Genomic DNA, 19,327 nt, shown 5'->3' with positions numbered 1-19,327 from the left:
TTGCCATTATTTATATCTGGTATACAAAAATGAGATGATCCACTGAGGTTCCTATGGATAGGGGTACACAGAAAATATATTTTGCCCCATGGAATGAATTTATAATTAATGAGAGTGGAGGGATAAATTAGGAATTTGGGATTAATAGATATACACTACTATATGTAAAATAATCAACCAGGACCTACTGTATACCACAGGGAACTATACTCAGTATCTTGTAATAACCTATAATGGAAAAGAATCTGAAAAAAAAAAAAAAAAAAAAAAATATATATATATATATTTGTATGTATAACTGAAACATTGTGCTGTACACCGGAAACACTATAAATCAACTATACTTCAATTTTTTAAAAAGGAACAAAAAGAAAAAATTATAATTAATGAGTACTTGCCATAATTAAAAACAAAAATCTACAAGGTTACTTAGAGAAAGATTCCTCTTTTCTCCTCAAAACTTTTAAACATAAATGTAAAAATACTTAAGCATACATCTTATATAACAGCAATCAATTTTAGGAAGATGAATGCATTGAGGTGAATTTTATTGTATGTGAATTATATCTCAATAAAAAATAAGAGTGCATTAAATAAAATCCAAGAAAATTGTACTTGAGAGAAAGGAGCTGATCTAAGCCATCAGCCCAGAGGACCCAGCTCTCAGCTCTGCAAAGTACCCCAAGAACTTCCCAGATCAACATTTATAAGCATTATCAGCCTGGATTCATGCTTAATCAGAGACTCAACTTTTCATGCCTAAAATAGTTTACTTTGATGAAAGTATGCTTATTTTTCCCGATTAAAATTGCATCTACCAGTTAAGGGAAAAGAATTTCAAAAAGAATATATACATATCTGAATCACTTTGCTGGACACCTGAGACTAACACACTGCAAATCAACTATACTTCAACTTAAAAGAACAATAAAACTAAAAAAAAAAATTGCATGTCACCCTCTTAACACTCATTGTATTTTGCTTGCGCAATCTCTTTAATTACATTTTACCAAAGCAATCTTTTCCTTAGAGGAGTTTTAACTCATTTCCCAAAACAGAAACGCATAAAGTCGCAAAGCATTCTATACTTCCACCTCACTGGACCTCCCTTGGATTTTCCAAGAACACACACACACACACAGAGCCTGGGTGGGACTCCAGGGCCCAGCTCTTACCCCAGAGTTTCTGCACAGGCAGCAGGTTGGCAGCACTCACTGTGGGAGGCCTAGTGGCAGCCCAGGGCGGCTCCTGATGGGGCTGCAGCTGCCTTCATTATCAGAGACCTGCTACATTTTTACAATGTCCACTATTCAGAATGTGACCCCTTCTCCCCCGGGGAAGCTTCCCCACTCCCCAGAGCAATCTCCTGTGACCCCTGGGGACCTGTATATAGGTGTCCAGAGATCATCTGCCTGAAGAGGTCATGGAGTTGCTTCGGGAAGGCAGGAATCCCAGCCCAGCCCAGCCCAGCCTGCACTTCCAGCCGTGAGAAAGCTCTGTGTACCCCGGGGAACAGGCAAAGATAAAGGTCAGGTGAACAGAGGTACCTTAATGTCAAGGTACTCATGTTGACCGCCAAAAAAAGTCCTCTGGCCACTCAGTAATGCAGCTCGAACTACTTTTGGCATTTCGCTGGTTAAGCAGCCCGAGCTGGTCTACCAGAATCAGTCACTTGAGGTGAGACCGTTTGAAGAAACAGCAGAAACTGTAAAATATGGAGCCTTGCACACAGCAATTTCAGGTCCACACTCAAGGCAACGCCACGATGGATTCAGACAGCATTGACTGTCATATGACACCTAGGGCTGAGAGTCTAACCAGTGACCACTGGCACCTCCAGGAAAGTCCCTTTAGGCCAAGTATCAGCAGGACAGTGGGGCTCAAGATTCAATGGACACATGTGCCAAACACCCCAAAGGGACAACGAAAGCCCCTCCAGTTCCAGTGGTGCCTGTCTTGGCTTTCTCATGAATCTTGGCAATAGCTTGTCTAAAATGGAAGGGAGGGGCAGCTCTGAGATGGAGGCCTGAAAGAGACAAATCTCTTGGGGCCAGGCTAGTCAACAGAGCAACCTCTCCCCTAGGGTCTCACTCGGCAAGGGCCGCCGGAAACCCCAGCCTGCCAGCCAGCCTGTGCGCTGGGCTGGCGTGCCCCCTACTGGCTGCCATGAAGAGAGAACACCCAGCGCTAGGAGGAGCGCTCACTAAAGCCTGGAGCTTAATGAAAGAGACCCAGTATCTAAAACGCTGTTGTTTGACTGCATCACATCCATCCTCATGTACGTATTATCTTTGTAAGAATGTCTGGCATCTCCCCTGAATATACTCACCATTGTTTTTAGTAATACTGTTTGGGTTCTTTAGAAAACACACAAAAAAACATGAAAGTAAAAGTCATATATAATTCCATCAGCAAAATATTAATTTTAACATCATTTAATAGGCACAATTTTCATCTAGTGGAGATCATACTCCATACACTGTCAGATGCATTTCCTGCCCCAGGTTCCACTGCCGACTGACTTTGGCTGGTTGGCTGATGGGAGGCACTGGCAAAAGCTTAGAGAGTGGGAATTAGGGTTAAAGCAAGGCCTTAGTCCCTCTCTGCTTTGGGGAGGAATTTTCCAGCAGTGGCTACATCTCCTCTGTGGTCCTAGCTTCTACCAAGTGCCCAGTTTCTGGGTTCTGGTAACACCACGTCCTCCAGCCCTGGGAGTGCAGTGGCCTGTGGCTGTCACTCATCTCTGAGTTGCTTTAACATAAGGATTGATTCTCTGCCCTTCCATCTCCTGTGAAGCATTTCCCATAATGAGTTCTCTTTGTTTGAAATGCCTAGAGTGGTTTACTTTTCTGACTAGGTCATGACTGACATATGTCACTCACATCTATAATTTTCGGTTAATTTATCCCTCAATATTATTCTATAAAGTTTTTCTGGTATCTTTCACTATTTACAAAACTTTCTTAATGGCTGCATAATATCTCATGACATCACACGTTAACTCATTTGTGTCATTCAAATTTCTAATGTTTGCTAGATTATAACATTGGTATGAACATCTTTGTACATAAATTTCTATTCACATTTATAAGTATTTGATCAGACTAGATTCCTGGATGCGACTAAAAAGGACTGATTCATTTGAAGATTCTTGGTAAATATTGCCCCAAAATCCCCAGAAAGAAAGATTAGACCAGTTTTCAATCCTACCAGCGGTCTAAAGAGAGCTTGTCTCACCTTGCCCTCTGCAACACTGATCACCTTATTTGCTAATTTTATAAGCAAAAAAAAAAAAAAGGCATCTGGTGGTTACTGTTTTATCTTAGATGTGTTTTGTTTTTGTTGTTAGTGAGGTAGAACTTTTTTGTTTTAATTTACTTTATTTATTTTTGGCTGCATTGAGTCTTTGTTGCTGTGTGCGGGCTTTCCCTAGGTGCGGCGAGTGGGGGCTACTCTTCACTGTGGTGCGCGGGCCTCTCACTGCGGTGGCTTCTTTTGTTGTGGAGCACAGGCTCTAGGTGTGTGGGCTTCAGTAGTTGTGGCATGCGGGCTCAGTAGTTGTGGCTCACGGGCTCTAGAGCACAGGCTCAGCAGTTGTGGTGCACGGGCTTAGTTGCTCCGTGGCATGTGGGATCTGCCGGGACTAGGGCTCAAACCCATGTCCCCTGCACTGGCAGGCAGATTCTTAACCACTGAGCCACCAGGGAAGCCCCAGTGAGATAGAACTTTTTTGGGTGTTTATTAGCCATGTTCTTTTCCTCTTTGGTAAATTATCTATTTTACTATTTTACTGTACAGTCCTTACTGATTCTCTTATTGATTGGGGTAACAGGCAGAGTTCTTAGATATAAACAACAGAAGTTGGTTCTGGATAAATTAGGCGGAAATGGGATTTATTTAAAGAGTATAATGCAGCTCCAAAACGGATGGGAAGACTGGAAAATTAGGTTTAGAAAACAGAACCAAGGGTACCTGACACACTGGAAATATGGCCAAGATCTAACCCTAAAATGGTCTGAATACGATGCTATATTGTTTTTGTTTGTTACCCTGAATGTCATTCCTGGCCTTACTGCCACCCACCACTGAATTCTGGTTGCCACCAGCAGAAGAACATTGTGTCTATTTCTCCACCTCTGTGAATCTGGGCTGGCATTTTGACTTGCTTTGAGCAATATAAGTGAGAGAGACATTGTACAATGTCTGAGAAAGCCTTCCAGCTTCCACAAAAACACTCCTTCCTGGAATCCAGCCACCATGCTGTTAGGAAGCCCAAGATGGCCCAGGGAGAGTGAGAGGCCCAGGCATCTCCCAGACATTCCAGCCTCTGCCAAGTTTCCCCAGCTGAAGCGACATACAACAGCGATGAGCCATCCCCAGCAAGCTCTGCTCAATTTGCAGGACTGAGCAAATGAATGGTGGTGGTGGTTTTAAGCTACTACACTTTGAGGTTGTTCACTATGCAATAGATAGCTGGGACGCTGCCTTGAGGTTCAAGTCTTGGGCAGGGGCAGCCCACTGATCAAGCCTCAGTCCATGCCCTAGGAGCCAGGGAGTAGGAAGAATGGACATTTCAGCTGTGGTAGAAAGGGCAAGACATGCCTCACATCAAGTTCCCACAGTGAGGAATTCCCCAGATATATACAGGGAGCTCAGATGCTGGAGAAGGGGGAAAAAAAAACCTGTTAAACTCAGTACCTGCCTTTTATCTGCCTCTGCATATCTGGCTTTTATATATTGATCGTCCTCTAGAGACATTGATGATTGTGTCTCCTTCCCAAGTATCCTATTTCTTACTTCCACTTTATATCTCATCGTGTTTGGGGGGTTCCTAAACAATGGATCATTTTAACGGAAACACTTTGAAGGTAACTGGATTTAGGAAGTGCCAAAGTTCCTGCCTCCAGGGTAACCAGTGACGCTCAGAAAAAGTACCCACATGATATAGACCATTTCCTGGCATCTTGTACAACCCAGACTTGCTGTGTCCTGAAACTGTAAAGAAAACATTCTACCAGCCTTTAAAAAAAAAAAACACAAAGTCTTCAAATAAACTGGGAAGCCCTTCTGAACATTTTCTATAGACTCATCACTGATTTCTCCGGCCCAGACTCTGCCTTGTTCATCCCACCCTCCTCCCTGCCGCCAGCAATGACGGATCATAAGTCTCCGTTGCCTAAATCCCCCACTGTCAGGATTAAGACCATAGTCCATTGCTATGGTGAACATGGCCCTTCAGTAAGTGGTTCCTGCCTTCCCTTCTCTCAGCTCCTCCCCGAAGCCACCACCACCTGTCACCCATACACAGCTCCTCAAGTTTATCCGTACCCACCAGGTCCTCACTAACCCTTGCCTTTGCACATTCTGTTCCCCCTCCATGGAATGCTTCTTTCCACTCTTCCCCCACCCACCACTGCCTACCTGGTGGTCTTTTACTCTTCCTTCGAGATTCAGCAGCTAGAACAACCACTTTAAAAAGTCACTAAAATATAAACAGTAAAAAAGAAAACAAAAAACAGAGGAATTAGAAAGTAGGCTTTAAAATTTATTTAAATCGAAAGAAGGAAGTACAAACAGACAAGGAGATAACAAAAAACATACATTCACACAAAAACTTGTACATCACTGTTCATAGCAGCATTACTCATAAAAAGTGGAAACAACCCAAGTGTCTATCAACTGACGAATAAATTAAATGTGGCATATTCATACAATAGTATTCAGCAATAAAAAGGAATGAAGTATCGATACACGCTCTAAGAATGAACAAGAACTGAAAACGTTATGCTAAATAAGACACAATGAGATCATATATTGTATGACTCCATTTATATGAAATTACAGAAGAGGCAAATCTATAGAGACAAGAAGTGAATTCATGGGACTTCCCTGGTGGTGCAGTGGTTAAGAACCTGCCTGCTAATGCAGGGGACGTGGGTTTGAGCCCTGGTCTGGGAAGATTCCACATGCCGCGGAGCAACTAAGCCCGCGCACCACAACTACTGAGCCTGCGCTCTAGAACCCATGAGCCACAACTACTGAGCCGGCGTGACACAACTACTGAAGCCCACGCACCTAGAGGTTGTGTTCTGCAACGGGAGAAGCCACCGCAATGAGTAGCCCACGCACCACAACGAAGAGTAGCCCCCACTCGCCGCAACTAGAAAGCCCACACGCAGCAACGAAGACCCAATGCAGCCAAAAATAAATAAATAAATAAATAAATAATTTTGAAAAAAGAGGTGAATTCATGGTTGCCTGGGACTGGGGGGTGTGGGTGGGCGGCATTGAGGGGAAACAGGGAGTTGCTGCTAATGGACAAGGGGTTTCTCTTTGGGTTGATGGAAATGTTCTAGAATTGCAGCGACAGCTACACAACTCTGTGAATATACTACAAACTGAACTGTACACTTTAAGTGGGTGAATTGTATGGTATGTGAACTATATCTCAATAGAGCTGAAAAATTTTTTTTAGAGATACAACTAAATGACCACCTACGCTACGAGGCTTTCCCTGACTTTCCCAAGCAGAACACACACATATACTCACACATCTCGATAATCCTATATGGCACTTCATAGGGGCACCTAAAATTATTCTAACAATGTTTTCTTTCAGCAAATTCCAGAACAAAAGTTGGCAAGCCATTTTAAGAAAAATTTGATTATGGAAAATATCACACATTCAAAAGCAGAGAGCAGTGAACCCCATGTACCTATGACTCAGTTCACTGTTTCCCCATCCAATGCGCCCCCTAATTATTTTCAGCAAGCTATTTTTGCACGTCCCAATGCTCTTCATTGTGAGGCCCAAGGAATCTAGAAAATATAAGTTCACAGCAGTCTAATGAGAATAAAACATTCAGGTGCTTTATGTGCCAATAACTGCTCGAAGCACTTGGCATGAATTAATTCATTTGATCCTCAAAATTACCCTAAAAGGTAACATTTTTATAGCCATTTTACACTGAGGAAATCAAGGCTTATGAGTGAAATAACTTATCCAAAAGTTAGTAAGTGGAAGAATGGAATTCCAAACCAAGGTTACTATCTTAATCATACTTACTTATCTCAGAAAAAATAGTATACCTCAACTAAAATAGTCATTTAACTCAGAAGCTGAAGGAATGGTATTCCCTTTCCTGGAGTTAAGGCCACTTACAAGGTCAAAAAAGTCATCTGCTCGATGGGAATTCCCTGGTGGTCCAGTGGGTAGGACTCCACAGTCCTAATACAGGAGGCCCGGGTTCGATCCCTGATCGGGGAACTAGATCCCACTTGCATGCCACAACCGAGAGTCAACATGCCGCAACTAAGACCCAGCACAACCCAGATAGATAGATAGATAGTTAGATAAAGAGATGCCAAAAAAAAAAAAAAAATGGGGGCAACTGAGTGGAGCCCCTGGGGAGCCCTCTATTTGACTTAATGCTCTGTGGGCTTTAAAAAAAATCTAGGGCCACAGGAGAACCCAGGCTTGCTCCTGTGAATCAAAGGAGGCTTTAAAAAGCCAGAACAAGGACAACACCAGAGTTCCACTTGAATTCTAGAACCTTGTTCCACAATCCTATAGTCACTACCGAGCACCTGAAGTGTGCCTAGTCCAAAATGAGATGTACTGAAGTAAAATATACATGATATTTTGAAGACTTAGTAAAAAAAAAAAAAGAATGTAAAGTATCAACTGTGTGTTAAAATATTAATATTTTGGATTCGCTGGGTTAAATATTTTATTAAAATTAAGTTGTCCTGTTTTTTGGCTTGTTTTTAATCTTTTTAGCGTGGCTACTAGGACATTTAAAATAGCATATGTGGCTCACATTTCCACTGGGCAGTGCTGTTCCTGACCATACCTGTACTGCCCTGGGTGCCAGCTCCCCGCGGGCTCTCGCCTTGTCAATGCTTCCACAAGTTCACAGAGAAACAGGAGGCCAGCACCACTAGCACAGGAACATGGGCCAAGCAGAGCTAAACTCAGATCAGAGCTCTAATCTGAATTGAACTCATCAGAGACTGGAGACTGGCCTAACACTCCACTAAGAACAGCTTCTGAAATAAAACGAGGATGCGTGCAACTCTCCTATTTGCAACTCAGGTTGGAACACCCTTGAACCTGGGAAGTCCCTCCAATGTATTTCTGTCATCAGGGAGACATTTGGGGGTCTTATTGCCCATGGGCTGAAGCTGATAGAGATGAAGGCAGCCAGGGCTTCCGTTCCCAGAGAAGCTGCTTCCTCTCCCACCTTGCTGCCGAGCAGAGATGTTCTCAGTGATGGAGTTTCAACACTGAATCAGGCTGCATAATGCATTGTCCACAAACACTGGGGTGGCCTTTGCAGGGAAGACCTTTCCCTTCCCCTCTGGATTCCACCTTACCACACTGCCCTCATTAACCATCACATTTCTATCCCTCTCAAAGCATCGTGAAAGATGTTTATTTGCAGAGGTCAACTTGGGCACATTTGAATGCGAGGCTATATTGGAGTGTTTTGCTGTCCTGCAGTACAAGCTGGTTACTAAAAAAGCAAAGGCACTGAACCTGTGTCAAAAACATCATCTGATTACTGGGTTAGTGGAGAGTGAAGGCTGATGCAATCCTAAATCTGGCTGGATCAGCTGCTAGGTGGGACAGGAAGTGAGCAAACTTCATGGCACCAATGAAGTCTTTGAAGGCTAGAGTCACATCATAGGGTATGTGTGGCCTGACTCTTCCATCCCAGTGCCCAGGACACAGAAAGTACTCAGTACCTGTTAACCAAAGGGAAGGGAAGAGTAGCTCATAGAACACTCAGGTCTCCAGACCCTGGGGTCAGAAGATCCTGAGAAAGAGAAATGCAGCCCCTGACAGCTGGGAACTGGCCAGGCTCTATAGCCCAGTCTTGGTGTTGCTAAGAGCTGGCCTGGCACCCCACAGCAAGGCTGTTGTGTTCTCCTGTACATCATAAACAATATCACAGAACACCATCAGACAAAGCCACTGTGACTGTGAGGACAAACACGACATGACTCCAAAATCATTTCATGTCTCCATAAAAGAGACAACACATGAACGTCATCCAAACCACAAATAGGACCAGACATCTCCTCCCCTGGCTATTTGAGTGCCTGCTGCTTCGTTACCAATCCCAGCTTTAGCCTCACTCCGTTCTTCTTACCTTCGCAGTAAAAATTAAGATACCCGATCACAGAATTCTCCTGCTGCTTTTTTTTTTTTCGGTACGCGGGCCTCTCACTGTTGCGGCCTCTGCCGTTGCGGAGCACAGGCTCCGGACGCGCAGGCTCAGCGGCCATGGCTCACGGGCCCAGCCACTCCGCGGCACGTGGGATCTTCCCGGACCAGGGCACGAACCCGTGTCCCCTGCATCGGCAGGCGGACTCTGAACCACTGCGCCACCAGGGAAGCCCTCTCCTGCTTCTTGATGACATCCATTCCAGTACAAAGCCCTCCCCCAAAGCCCCAGGCATAAGCCTAAATCCTCTAAGTCCTAACACCCTTGGACAGACTCCCCATGGCATGTGACGTCCTTCACTCAATGGGTCAATAAAACCAATTTTGTTCAACTACATGTTCTGAAGAGTCTTTGGCTACAGGGAACTAACAACCCTTAGCCATAAACATCCTCCCCAGGCTAGGAGTGCCTATGGTTGCCACTGTGTGTATATCTTGGAAAGGGGAGAAAGGAAACAAGCATGGGAGGAGAGAAAATCAGTGATGGCATTCAGCTCCTACAAGGGCCTTCCCACAGCCAACCCTAGGTTGTACAGTGTCCTGCTCCTTTCTCCCATTAAAAGAAAGCTCATTAGAGAACAGAAATTTATTAATATTATAGGATTACCCATGAGTCTATACACATACAGACATACACAATAAACCATTCACTAACTTCAGTACTTTAACAAATTACAAATTACTTGTGATTCGAGTTACAAATGATGGATACAACAATTAAGAACACCAACCCTTCAGAGTCCTACAACCACCTGCAACCATGAGCCAGAAAGGCCTGGCCTGCTTTCCAGTGTATGACCTGAACGAGTTACTTAAACTGAGCCCGTATCCCACTCCGCCAATGAAAAGAACAGACACCACCAAGTTGCTGTGAGACAACAGGCCAAAGGCCCAGGCCAGCACCTGCACGCAGTAAGTGAGGACAGGTAGGGCTCTGTCACCAGTCACCTGATAACTTTTCCTACCTCGTGGCCCCTCCTCCTCACTGTGCTGACAATTCCTCTATCTGTCTCACCCAAAAGGCTGGAAGCGTCTGGAGCACAGGAGGTGTCTCGTCTCTGTCCCCACGCTCCCCCACCACGGCCCCCGACTATTCCCCACTAAGAACTGGCACGTGATGGGGACTTGCTGATTGAAAAACACTTGATGATTGAAGAGTATCAGAACTTGATGAGCTCTAGCTGAAACCAAAGTAGAATCGATCTGATTCAAATCCAAGTGATTATTTTTCCCCTTTGATGTCTCCCAGAAAGGTGGCAACTTAACTCGGTTATAAACCTTTCCCAGACACTGGACTTGCAGCTTGCCCTGTGCCCCTCCAACTGATCACAAGCCTGCAAATTGTGTCCATCCAACAAGACCACATTTACTAGCAATTTTCTTGAAGAAACTTTAATCAAAATTGACCTTTAGAACAAACTGCTGTGTGCTACCTGAAGCACAGCAGGTGTTTTTTCCTTCTTCACGAGAAAAAAACCTCACATTCACACTTCAGGGAACTGCAGTTGGGTCACAGGTGTGAAGGCGTATGAAAGCCTCTGAGGATTTACATGTGCTGTGGAGCGTGCAGGCGTTTTTCAGGAGCCCAGTTTAACTTTGTTTATCTTTATGCCGGAATTTAATCCAAGAGCTTTAAAGGATCATTCCAAAAATCAGTTCTATCAAGTTTTCTCAGCTAAGACCTAGTGCCCATTTTGTGCAAAAATTACCTATCACCCAGACCAAAACAGTCTTGGAGAAAAATAAAGCGCTCCTAACAATAGGTCTTCTAACAATGTGTGAGGCAACGATTTTTAAACAGCACCTTAAGAGCAAAGAAGAGAAGGAATTCGGCAAAGAAAGCCTCGTCAGTGCTCAGTCCTGACTGATCGACTTTCTTCCTGCAACTTGATTTAGCAGGAATTCCGATGCCACTAAGTTTGGCAGCTATAATCCAAGCTTCAGAACAGAGGCCAAGGCGAGTGAAATGACTGTCTAAGGATCGTGTGAAGTCAGCACGTGGCGGGGGGTGGAATCAGGGCTCTCCGCACAAACACCTTTGCAACAGGATGGATTCCCGAGTCCCATGTAGAATCATCACTGAGCTGACCACAGCCTTTCCGTTCCCATCGGAGGCTTTCTGGATGGTTCACTGCTCGTCAGGCACACTGCGAAGATTACAGACCGGGAGAACACAGAGAAAAGTCAGGTTACCCACTTTACTGCTCGTCGGCTTCCAGGATCCAAAGTCTGACTGGTGTGAAACTTAGGGATAATTTGTGACTTTTGTTCAGCCGTGTCATCCTCTGTTAATAAAGAAAACTAATGTCTTATTTGACAGAGGTCTCTGGAATAAAACTGACATCAAGCTCTCTCAGAAATAAAGGTAATATTTGTCTACTCTTTGGCTCAAGATTGCTTGAGTGAGTTCTACCCCTTATCAAAGATCCAACGTAAAGTGGGTGAGGAAAACTGATTCCTATTTTACTGCAAAACTGACAAAAATTCTATAGTAAAGACAAACAGTCAAAATGGCACCATACTGTTTTATTTCAACCTTCAAACAATATAAAGAGGTAACAACTTCTGATGCCGAACCATGCAAATAACAATAAAGGAACAAAAAAAAAATTAACGACGAAAAGACAATCATTCAAAGGTGTTTCACAGCAGTGCTTTGGCAGTACTGGCAAGTACTTCTAGCCAATGGCTTCCAACAAGAGGGGTCTGAATGAACCCCCTGTTCTCAGCAGAAGAGCCCCCACATTTTCCCCCTGGTGGTCTACACACTCTGAGTCACACACACCACACCCCTACGCTCACCGGGTTTCTGTCATTCACATCTTACAACACGTAACTGCACACCGTGCGTCTGTACACAACAAAAACTAAAAATAAAACAGGGTGGTAGAAAAGTAAACAAACTCCAGTGTTTCCAGTAAGGCATCAGGGAATCGCTGCCGGCTGGGCCCTTCATCTCACCACTTTAAAGAAAAGTTTGATTTACATTTCTCAGCAAACCCAATATTCAGAGGCTTCACCATAACCAGCAGGCTCAAGTTAAAAGTTTAAAAGACAGTCCTCCTTTTTTTTGGTAAATGTTTCATATAAAACATGAAATCAAGTTCTACTTTATAAAAAAAAACTAAGTATTTTTAATAGTAAAAATATATATGTTTATATTTCTCTTTTTAAAAAGACATTTAATAACAATACTTCAGAAGACCAGATTTAACCCTCAACCCCCCCACCCTGCCAAGTGTCCACCTGGCACAGATACATTAAGGCAAAGGCTCCTGGAGAGGCATGTCCGCCTCGGCGGCGGGCTGGGGACACAAGGGGAACACACTCCGCTCCTGCAGGGCCAGTTTAGAAAGGCTTCTCCCTCATGTTCACCGAGCCGTCCTGCATCCCAAAGTAGACTCTCTCCGCCATGTTGATGAACAGGCCCGTGTCCACCACGCCTGCAGGACGAAGGACGGGAGGGAGCATTAAGTTTCAGGTTCCCAAGGCGAGAAGAAAACCAGGATCACAGGGCAGGGTCCGTAGGAGCAACTACCATGAACAGCACTGGACAAAGAAATGACAAGTCTAAAGCCCTCCCTCCCTCATGACAATGAAAAGAGATTCTGATTACTTTTATTTCTTCTTGCAATGCCTTCTCCCCTGCAATCTTGGCTTTCCCTCTATACTCAGATGTGCAAAGCCTTTCCTGGCCTTCGGGCCTTTGCTCACACTGTTGCCTTAGTCTGGACTGGTCATCTTTTCAGAGAGGCCCCCCCAGGACTACTCGAAGTACCCCCACTTCCAGTTATCCTCAATCACACTATCAGCCTTAGAACTTTCTCCTACAAAGGGCTGGAACATACGTGCAATGCATATACCACATCAAAATATATAAACTCTCCAAATCAATAAGACGACAGACAACCTAGTAGAAAAATGGGCAGAAGACTTGAAGAGGGACTCCCCTGGTGGCACAGTGGTTGAGAATCCTTCTGCCAATGCAGGGGACACGGGTTCGAGCCCTGGTCCAGGAAGATCCCACATGCCGCGGAGCAAAACTAAGCCCGAGCACCTAAGAGCCCATGCTCTGCAACAAGAGAAGCCCACGCACAACAATGAAGAGTAGCCCCCGCTCGCCACAACTTAGAGAAAGCCCATGTGCAGCAACGAAGACCCAAAAATAAATAGAAAATTTATTTATTTAAAAAAAAAAAAAAAGACTTAAAGAGGCACTTCACAAAAAAGGTTATCCAAAATGGCCAATAAACAGAGAAAACGGTGCTCAAACTAGTCAAAAGAGAATGCAGATTAAAACAAGACACCACAACACACTCACCAGAATGAGTATAATGAAATTTGACTAGAATGCAAAGACACTCCCACACGCTAACGGTAGGAGTAAATTGGCAAAACTACGTTGGAAAACGTCTGCTGGTACATCTTCTAAAGCTGGACATATTCATACCTGATGATCCAGCAATTCTACTCTTTGGTATATAAGCTATATATTAGGTATGTATATGGCCCTCAAAAGACGTGTATGAGAACGTTCACAGCAGCACTTTTACTAATAGCTAAAAACTAGAAACACCCGAATGCCCGTAAGAGTAGAATGGATATACAGACTTTTTTTCACACACATAAATATGATGGTATACTGTTCAGCAGTGAGAATTAACCGTAAGCAACCTTCACTGAAGATAGTTACGTATATACACGTGCTACAATGAGATAATACAGCAAATCCCCTACACGCGAACCTTCAAGTTGCGAACTTTCAAAGAGGTGAACGTGCGTTCGCATGTCCGATCGCGTAAGTTAGTTCACAGGTCTGGCGTACATTGCTACGTCCGTGCGTCCTCTACAAGTGGCTGTGCTTTTGTGTACTTTACTGTGGAGTACTGCATAGAGTACAGTAGTATACTATCCTTGTTTCAAGCTCGGGATGTCTGGAAGCAAGCGTAAAAGCAGCAGTGATGTAGCTGGTACTACTGTACTTTTCAAGGTACCGTACTGTAAGATGTTTTCTTGATTTTTTGTTTGCTTTTTATGTATTATTTGTGTGAAAAGTATTATAAACCTATTACAGTACAGTACTATATAGCCGATTGTGTTAGTTGGGCACCCAGGCTAACTTTGTTGGACTTATGAACAAATTGGACTTACAAATGCGCCCTTGGAACAGAACTCGTCCATATGCAGGGGGACTTAACTATACTGTTCAACTGTCGAAAAAAAAAAGTTTGGGAATTCCCTGAGGTCCAATGGTTAGGACTCCGAGCTCTCACTGCTGAGGGCGCAGGTTCGATCCCCGGTCAGGGAACTAAGATCCTGCATGCCACACAGCGCAACCAAAAATAAATAAATAAAATTAAACTAAAAAACAAAGAGTTTGATGGACCCAGTGCGTAGGGCAAGCGGCACCTGCATACACTGTTAGCAGGAGGGTAAACTGGTGCTATCCATCGAGGGCAATTCTGCACCAACAGCAAAACCAGATACACTTATTCTCTGATCTGGTAATTCCCTTCTGAAAAAAAACAAAAACAAAAAAAACTGGAAACAAACATCTGCTAGTGGGGACCTGGTTAAATAAATTCTGTGATAGCCACAAAATGGAATGCCATGCAATTATTTAAAAAACAATGAGGAAGCTCTTCTGTGAACCATTACATAATAATCTTCAAGATGGGAAAAAGTAGGAAGCAAACCACTTGTCTAGTGTGCTGTCACTTATGTAAAAGGAGATGGGGGCGGGGGCTGATTTGCGTTTATGAAAGATCAGCTCAAGAAGGACACACGACTTTGGCAGGGCAAAGGGACAGAAGATAGAGACTTTTCACTGTTTACTTTTGTAATTTTGAACTACATATATTAAAAAGGATAAACAAAATTAAAATTTTCAAAGACAGCCCCCAATACATAAACAAATAAAATCATTTACCGGCAATAAAAAGCCATCAGATAGAGAAAGGAGCTGCTGAAACACAGAGGTCTCCAGCACCACACTGGGCCGCCACAACTGGGGCCTTCCAAAGACATGCCAAGTGGCCACTCAAGACCCATCCTTTTCAAAAATTTTGTAATACAAGGTGACGGCTTCCACCTGATCCAAGAGAAAGCCATACTGGCTCCAGAAAAGACTTCAAAGAAAGCGCAGAGATGCATGGCAGCAGTCTAAGGTCTGATCTTAGAGCAAACTCTCTTCAGGTTACTGAGATGCTAGGAGTGACTAACCCATCCCTACCCCCACCCTCCCAATTAGTGGAAAGGGCAGAGGTGGCTCAACGTGAACATGGGGGAAAGAACCTCTGCTCTGCGTGCAAACAATGGAACACCCAAGGGCGTGACCAGCCATGGACCGGTTTAACTGTCCTTTAAGTGTCCTCACATAAATGAACGTACATGGGACAAGGGCAGGGTGACAGGACAGACAGGATAGACAGGGAAACTTGCCCTCTTTTCCTCCCTTGATCATGGTCCAGCAGCAAGTATCTTAAGAGACCAAAGAGGAAGAGAAAAGAGAATGAGAAAGAGAACAAAATCTCACTGATGATCCTGGTGGCACTGCACTAAATAATTTAACATCTAGCTTCTCTTTTTTTGTTTTCTTCATTTTAAGTTCCTAATGAAACTCTGAACTTCTCTAGGATGTAGCGTCTACTTACTAAGGTGGAGAGCAAAGCGTGGGAGAAATCTGCTCACGAAGGAGATCTCAATGTCTCAATACACCAAGAAAGGTCTAAACAGGTGCAACAGAGCTACCTAGTGGGCACTGCAAGAAATCCACCTAGAGAGGAACAGCGCTGGCAGTGGTGAGCGGTTTCCTGTGCGTCCCTGGGTTTGTCTGTATTATCATTTGGGGCTAATCCTCCCACGTTACTGACAGTGACCTCTATGGCTTCTCTTCCTCCTGCCTTCTTAGAAGGCTCTTTAGTTCTTCCACTAAAAAGTTAACACTAAGTAAGGGAATAAGCTTAATTCAACCAATCTTCTTTACATAGTAAATCTGGAAAAAGATTGTCAATAGAAGACTAAAATAGTAGAGTAAAGTAAGGTTGGAGAATTAGCTCTTTATTACATGTCTATGTACTTTTCATTTTATATATTTATATGTATTTCATTCCCAAATAGCATGGGTAAATCAGAATGTAATCTAGCAACTTAGTTAACGATGAAGACAGTATACTTCCTTCCTAGGGATGTACTCATTCAACAAATATTTCCATGTGTGCTGAGCACCATTTTAACCCATTTACTCCTCCCAACAATCCTAAGGTAGGTACTAACAGCAGACGCCTTTACAGAGGAAGAAACTGAGGCGCAGAGATTTAACTGACTGCACAAAGGTCATACTGATAGAGCAAGCCTGGGTTTGGATCCTTACCCAGGATGTCTGCTCCAGAATCCACCCCTAGCCACTACAATCTACTAAACTGACTCCATCTGCCCCATTAGCTTGCTCTGGCCCAAGAATACTTCATGTCATGCAATATTCCCAGTTGGAATCTTAGTCGCTCGATATACCTCTCACATCTGCCTCCTCTTTTTAATCCCCTCGTATGAGGCCTCAGTACCACCTCTGGCCTGGACTCATAACTCACCTCGATACTGCCCACCCAGCCTTCACCCAGGGCCCGGATCCCTGGCACAAGGTGGACTGGAGACACCCCACTGCTCCAGATGTCCGTGTCACACAACCCCCTCCTGACCTGGCTCTCGACAAAGGAAGGACTTAGAGTTCAGGGTCTAGAGGCAGACAACCCAGGCTCCCACCTTGGGGCTGCAGCCCTTGAGCAAACCATGTACCCTTCCTCGATCCGTGTCTTCCTCTGTAACTATCTTATTAAATTGGGGGGTCAACGAGACGTTTTTCAACACTTAGCACAGTGTCTGGATCACTCTACACTAAGGCAGAGGTCCAAAGTCACCTCTCCTCCATGAACCTCCCCCTGCTTCGCAGAAGAAGCAACTCTAGACTCCTGGTATTCCACATTCCATCTTATTTGTAGGCACAGCTTCTAGGCAGCCCCACACAGCTTTCCCCAGGTTCACATCAACTCTCCCTGAGGCAGAGCCCATGTTCTATTAACAGGAGAACTCCCTGTAACACGTGTCACAGCGCCCTGCCTGTGGCAGGAATCTAGTGTGTGGGTGACCTGAGTCATTCTCCCCCAGAGAACATGCCAAAATCAAAGAGGCTGCAGTCAAGCTCCTGAAAGGAAAGGCTCTTCGCAGAGAGGGCGGGCTTATTTCAAGGCAGGCCCCATCTGACACCCCATCAACTCCAGGCCTACCCCAACTGAATGGGTTGTGAAATGCCAACCAACGAAGCTGCTAGGTGAGCAATAACTCTTCTCGGAAGGAAAAGGCAAAGGCGTGAAGCTAGGAATTCCAAACACAGCATGAAGGAAATTCTTTCCAACCAAGTCTTGCAAAGCCCACATCCATCCACGGCCAGAGGCAGGGGACAGCTACGAAGGGCATGGGCGTCTGTGCTCAGTGAACGCCACTCCCATTACCTGGGATCATTTTGATAGTTGTGTTCACTTCACTCCATTTGTGGACCCGGTCAAACTTCCAGTCCAGGATAAAATTCCCATTATCCGTCACCACAGGACCCTAGAAGATAATTCCCCACACTTACAGAGGCCATGTAGATACAGGCAGGCAGAGAAGAGCAGGAGAGTGGAGGTGATAACCAAAGGCAAGTATCTGAATTAACCCGCTCCAACCAGTACCCCTGTCTCATGCTTTCTAGGAGGCAGGAACTTGGGAGTCAGAACTGGAGTCTTGAAGCCATCCAGGCATAGATCTCACAGGAGCCATTAACCTCTGTAAGCCTCAGATTCCTCAATGGCAAAAAAGGGATAATGAAACATACCTCATCAGGCAGCTTGTGGGAAAGCCACATGGGTTAACGTTAGCCACAGCGAGGGCTCACTGATTCTTAGCTATTATTAGAGTGAAAAACTACAGCAACAGAACAGACTACCGACACGGCTCAACACTCCCACAGCTTCATGTTAAGAATCATCAGTGATGCAACATAAGACAAGGCTCCCCCAGGTGGGGCAGACCCATCCAAAAGACAGGGCACAGAGAGGGGTCCTGGGGTCAAACAGGCTGGGGGTAGTTTTAGTTAAGTAAGCCAGGATTCCGCAACAGCTTTGCGCACTAGAAAGCGTTTAGCAGCATAAACGTTGACAGAACACTACAGTCGAAGGCAAGGAAATGAGGTCTCCTCTGCAAACTGGAGAAGGGCTGGGAGCCCAGTGCAGAACCCCATGAAGGCACGATGCTGGGCTCTAGTGTGGAGGAACCCCAGCCGTGAGAGAGCACCCCAACAATCTCCTCTTGGCTTTTCAGTTACACAGGGAGCCAGAGTCAGAGCTCTGTACAACCAGTATGATTAGGATTATGATTTTGTAAAAGTCACAAAAGCACCAGGCAGAAAACACGCCACAATTAAAGTTCGTCAGGGTAGTTACAGATAACTTGCTTTCTCTTCTGCATGTTCCAAACTTTTTATATATAGTTCCGTCTGCAACTACAGTTATGTTTTGGAGTATTGCTGTTGCTTTTTTGTTTATTTAAGTGTAAGAAAGAAAAAGTTCTGTGCAACCCACTTTAGACACTGAAGAGAAACATTTGGACGAAGTTTCTGGAGCATATTCCTGGGGAGGAATCCACATCTCCCAAGAAACTCTACTTCATTTAACCACAGAATGAGAAAAGAGGAGGAAAAATAAAATTACACCATGAAACCTGAATAACTTTCTGCCCCAGGTGGGCCTCCCAAAACCCATTTTTAGCAGCTATTAGTCAGAGATCCAGGCCTCGGGTACAAAGACCAGATAACCTAAGGAGCATAGATCCCGAGCGACAGAAAATACGTCCATCTATACAGAGAATACGCATTGCATTAAGTATAACCTTATCTACATGAGTTTGAATGTGGAAACTGATAAAGCCAGCGCTCTAAAAGTAAACCAATAGGCTGATTGAAAATAAATAAACAGAAGCCACCTGCCCAGTCTAGGCACAGACCTAATGGAAGCAGGAAGGAGGACACAGCCCTGAGAGCCTGGAATGCCTTCCAGAAACCTCCCC

At 44.5% G+C, this 19,327-nt stretch overlaps 1 protein-coding gene across 3 annotated transcripts in view; it reads right to left on the bottom strand.

Moving 5' to 3' along the window:
* The window catches only part of RPIA (ribose 5-phosphate isomerase A), a 110,662-nt gene that overhangs the window by 59,266 nt on the left and 32,069 nt on the right, over positions 1-19,327 (bottom strand). The window contains exons 8-9 of one of the 3 annotated variants that reach the window (XM_032653148.1): positions 17,737-17,836; positions 9,801-12,672 (exon numbers count right to left, since the gene is read on the bottom strand). In XM_032653148.1, coding sequence (XP_032509039.1) covers positions 12,578-12,672; positions 17,737-17,836 — 195 coding nt within the window. In that variant the 3' untranslated portion in view covers positions 9,801-12,577. Of the gene's footprint in view, positions 1-9,800; positions 12,673-17,736; positions 17,837-19,327 lie in introns of those variants that run through there. The other 2 variants (XM_032653147.1, XM_032653149.1) reach the window with 2 other exon arrangements.

The sequence above is a fragment of the Phocoena sinus genome, chromosome 13 (assembly GCF_008692025.1).
Source record: "Phocoena sinus isolate mPhoSin1 chromosome 13, mPhoSin1.pri, whole genome shotgun sequence".
Lineage (NCBI taxonomy): Eukaryota > Metazoa > Chordata > Mammalia > Artiodactyla > Phocoenidae > Phocoena > Phocoena sinus.
Note: the sequence above shows the minus strand (reverse complement) of the source record. Positions and strands in the feature narration are given on the sequence as shown.